The 4,389-nt window shown below is 45.0% G+C and overlaps 1 protein-coding gene across 1 annotated transcript; it reads right to left on the bottom strand.

Annotated features, from left to right (window-relative positions):
- Positions 1–3,235: 3,235 nt before the first annotated feature.
- LOC142007661 (olfactory receptor 52N2-like) lies at positions 3,236–4,189 on the bottom strand. The gene has a single exon (XM_074984347.1). It carries the CDS (start codon positions 4,187–4,189, stop codon positions 3,236–3,238), a length of 954 nt encoding a protein of 317 aa, XP_074840448.1.
- Between the last annotated feature and the right edge of the window lie 200 nt (positions 4,190–4,389).

The following is a 4,389-nucleotide window of genomic DNA, read 5'->3' as shown; positions in this document are numbered from 1 at the left end:
GGGATTGACAAAAGGCCGTTGAGCGGCTCTGCTGCCACTGGAATGGCTTTGTCACATGTTCAATGTCTGTGGCAGGGTTCTTCACTTGTCAGCTAATGAGATCATCTCTGGCGGAAGCAGAGATGCAGAACAGGGCTAGGAAGAGGTAGGTGGGTTGGCATTAAGAGCCAGTGGTGCACAAACACTTTGGGTGCCCTTCACAGCTGCATATTCTGAGTGAGGGTAAGGATGGCCCTGAGCGTGTGGTTTTGGTCCTGTGTGATGGGTTTTACCATGTTGCCGGGCTGGAAGTTCTGGGATGGGGAACCTGCGTGGTTAGTTGGTCAGTCCTGGGGGTTCCAGAGCAGCACACTGTAGAACAGCTATGGAGTGGGGGTGGTTCAGGGGCTGAGCTTTATTCCCTGTTCCAGCTGACCTGCTTCCTCTGCCCCATGCTGGCAGATACAGAGAATGGGAGCTGCCTTCACGGAACACCAGGCATCCAGGAACTCCTAATTTGAGAAACATTGGTCTAGATAACTTTTTCGGACGGGTCTATTCAGCTCAAAGAGTCATGAAGCAAAGCAATATCACTTAGGAGAAACTTATCTCTTCGAAGGTGAGTCTTCCTGAGAATGTTGCAGACAGTCTATAAGATGCTATGACTTTACAAGTGCGTGTGACCAGGACAAATAAGTCTGTATTTCATCTTGGGAAGTCTCTACATTTCCCACAAAAGAGGTGTAGGATCCAAGTTTTGAAACATACGGTTCTGATCAGATGTTAAAGCTGAGACAGGGAGAGACACCTTCAGTGGTTCTTAACTCCCCACAGTAGAGGACTCTTGGAAACACTTGAGAAACAAAGACTGAACGGGGGGAAAAGCTGGATCCAGAGTAAAGGAATTTCCAGGCTGTGTATGGAAACCAGAGACACCCAAATTACAAACAAAATGCAGCTTGTGCTATGAGAATCTGGCAAAGTGCATGTATCATCAATCATTTTGAGAAACTGCTAATTCCTAGTATCAGAGGGGTAGCTCTGTTAGTCTGGATCTGCAAAAACAACGAGGGGTCCTGTGGAACCTTATAGACTAACAGAAATGTATAAGCATAAGCTTTCGTGGGCAAAGACCCACTTTGTCAGATGCAGGTAGTGGAAATTTGCAGAGGCAGGTATAAATAGGCAGGCCAGAGCAAGGCTGGAGATAACGAGGTTAACTCAGTCAGGGAGGGTGAGGCTTACTACCAGCAGTTGATCTGGAGGTGTGAACACCAAGAGAAGGGAAACTGCTTTTGTATTTAGCCAGCCATTCACAGTCTTTGTTTAATCCTGAGCTGAGAGTGTCAAATTTGCAGATGAAATGCAGCTCAGCAGTTTCTCTTTGGAGTCTGGTTTAAAATTTTTTGCTGTAAGATAGCTACTTTTAAATCTTTTACTGGGAGATTGAAGTGCTCTCCTACAGGCTTTTGTACATTGCCATTGCCACTGGAGATATTTAAGAAGAGGTTAGATAAAGATCTAGCAACAATGACCTAGAAAGAGGGTGCTTGGTCATTCTGTGAGGGTGGAGGAGCAGACAGATTTAAGGAATGGCTGTCAGGGAGACTATGGGGAAAGAGGAAGGTGAAAGGAGAGACTCAGCAAGTTGCCATTCATGGAACCAGGGAAGTGGAGAACAGAGAAAGGGAAGGAGCCAAGACCCAGAGAATATTGCAGTGACTGAGGGGACCACAGAGTTGGAGGTGAGGAGCTATCTGGTAAGTATTAGGTGGTGGAGACATGTCAGAAGAGGAGAGGAAAAAATCATCAAGAAACAGAGAGGGGCTCAGCAGAAGGATGGAGCAGGGACATCTAGAGGTGCTGTGCAGCTAGGCCTATGGGGGAAAAGGGAGGAGGCATATGGGGCTGTTGGACTCCAACAGGACCTTGCAATGTAATACAGCAGTCTGCAAACTGCATATTTCAGAACATCCAGCAGGAGCAAGTTTACTGTTTCTCCCCCGGCAGTGTCAGGAATAAATCAATGGGAACACAAGAATTCTGTCTGATCATGGATTAAACACACACAAGCACGCTCTTGTCTAACACTGCGATTTATTTGCTGTAAGCACCCACAGACATAAACAATAGGCTTTGAACATCCCAGATCTGTACCTTAGGTGTGGAATTGTATTAAGTAATTAATATCAATTTCACTGTGGCCACTATTTTGTCCACTGAGGAGAAAGAATATCAGGAAAAATGTCTGTAAGGATGGCTTCAGAAGAGTGCTCCAAGTTCACTGTCATCATGAATCTTTCATAACTTCTACAAAAGAGGCAGGTAATTGCAACTCATAGCACATCATCAATTTCCTAACTTTTGATAAACTTCCAGAATCAGAGGACTATAGGCTCAAGATACCAATACATTTATCTTCTTTCATTCTCACAGATTTACTTGTCTGCCCCTTCACCCCTTCTGATTCATGTAAACTTCCAGTACAGCATCAACTTGCATCTAAACCCCTGCTTTCTAATTGACAGTTAGCTGTATGGTGTTCTATTTTATTTATTCACCATGGCTGAGTGCTCTTCATATGGCGCAGTTTGGATGATCACATTCTGCTTTCTCACTCCTGAATTCCAGGGTCATACAGACCACTTTTCAAAAACACACCATTTCACAATTCTCACCAACAAGTTCTTATAGAAAGTCCTCAATTTCTGCAGCAACTTTCCTGGGCCATCTCTTTTCATCTATAATATGTGGATTAAACTCCAGGCTTCTGGAGGATTGGATGTAAAAAAAAGTAGGTGAAGTGTGCTCACCACATCAGTGTACAGAGGAAGAAGCTAATTGTTGTTCTTTCTTTCTTTGGCTAGCAGAAAGCATAGCATCAGCTTATCAGAGTGGTCAAAAACGCCATTTCACTCAGGGTCTAATAGAAAGCCATATTTTGGCAGAAAGCTGCATTATATTCTGGTGTCTGGAAGCAAAGGAAAGAATGAGTAAGAACGTGCGTGGAAGTAGGGGCTATTAGGTGATTCTGAGAAAGATCCCATGATAATCGGAGAGAGGGAACTAAAGACAGACAGCAGGGTTGGCGATGAAGTGTGGGGATGTTAGGCGTGAAGAGCTACTCAGATTCTAAACTTCCACAATGCTGAGCTCGGCCAAACCAGGACAGAGAGTGCTTAATAAATGAGGAGACTTCCATTCCCCCTTTTGTCACACAGGTGTACACTCAATGGCCCCCAGTCAAGCACATTCTTCAGGTGAATTTACTCACTTTCTCATGGGTGAATTTGCTCACTTTGTCACGGAGCTCTTTGTTTTTCACCCCATAAATGATCGGGTTGAGCATGGTGGGGAGGAGGAAGTACAGGTTGGCCAAGATGATGTGAATATAGGGAGCGATGCCCTGTCCAAACCGGTGTGTCAGAGCAGAAAAGAAGAAGGAAGGATAAGATGTCATCATCACACATATGTGGGCTGTGCAGGTGCTGAGGGCTTTCTGATGGGCTTTCTTGGAGGAGATTCTGAGGACATCCCTGATGATCAGACCGTAGGAAAGGGCAATGAGTGTAAGGGCTACAAGGTTGACTACAAATGTTACCACCAAACCATAAATCCTGTTAACAGTGATGTCCCCACATGACAGCTTTGCCACAGCCATGTGGTCACAGTACGTATGGGGGATAACGCGGCTGGCACAGAATGGCTGCCTGCTTAGGAGAAGGGGCAGGGGCAGAACAAAAAGAACAGCTTCTAACAAACCTAAAAGCCCTAGCTTAGCGATTCGCTCATTGGAGAGGATTGTGGTGTATCTCAGAGGGTTACATATGGCAACACAGCGATCAAAGGCCATTGTCACGAGGACCGCTGAGTGCATAATAGAACCTGCATGAAGGAAGAACATTTGGGTGAGGCAGCTAGGAACACTAATGTCTTTCATATTGAACCAAAAAACGCACATTGCTTTAGGCATTGCAGAGGTAGAAGTCACAATCTCTGACAGAGCCAGCATGCAGAGTAGCAAGTACATCGGCTTCTGCAGGGTCTGTTCTTTCCCTACAAAAAAGAGAATTGTGGAATTGCCTAACAAGCCAATGAAGTAGGACATAAAGAAAGGGATGGAAATCCAGATGTGAGAGGCTTCCAGTCCAGGGATGCCCATTAGGATGAATGTTGACGTGTCAGAGGGAGTGACGTTGAAACTTTCCATGACGTTGTTAATTGATAGATTGAGCTCAGAAAAAGGAACAAGGTACCTGTGAAGTGAGAGAGGTAGAGTGAGAGGTCTTACATGCTTCATAACATACACTATGGGAAACATTGTATAGTCATCAGCATTCTGGAAAAGGGGAGGGTGAACTGTGAGACAGCACCAGACTATGTAATTTCTTTATTAAGTCAAGTGAAGGC

The sequence above is a fragment of the Carettochelys insculpta genome, chromosome 1 (assembly GCF_033958435.1).
Source record: "Carettochelys insculpta isolate YL-2023 chromosome 1, ASM3395843v1, whole genome shotgun sequence".
In the NCBI taxonomy this organism is placed as follows: Eukaryota; Metazoa; Chordata; order Testudines; family Carettochelyidae; genus Carettochelys; species Carettochelys insculpta.
This window is presented reverse-complemented; position numbering and strand designations above follow the sequence as displayed.

What these genes read in the sequence shown, in the direction of transcription:
- LOC142007661 (XM_074984347.1), bottom strand. Translation starts at nt 4,189, where the DNA reads ATGGAAAGTTTCAACGTCACTCCCTCTGACACGTCAACATTCATCCTA.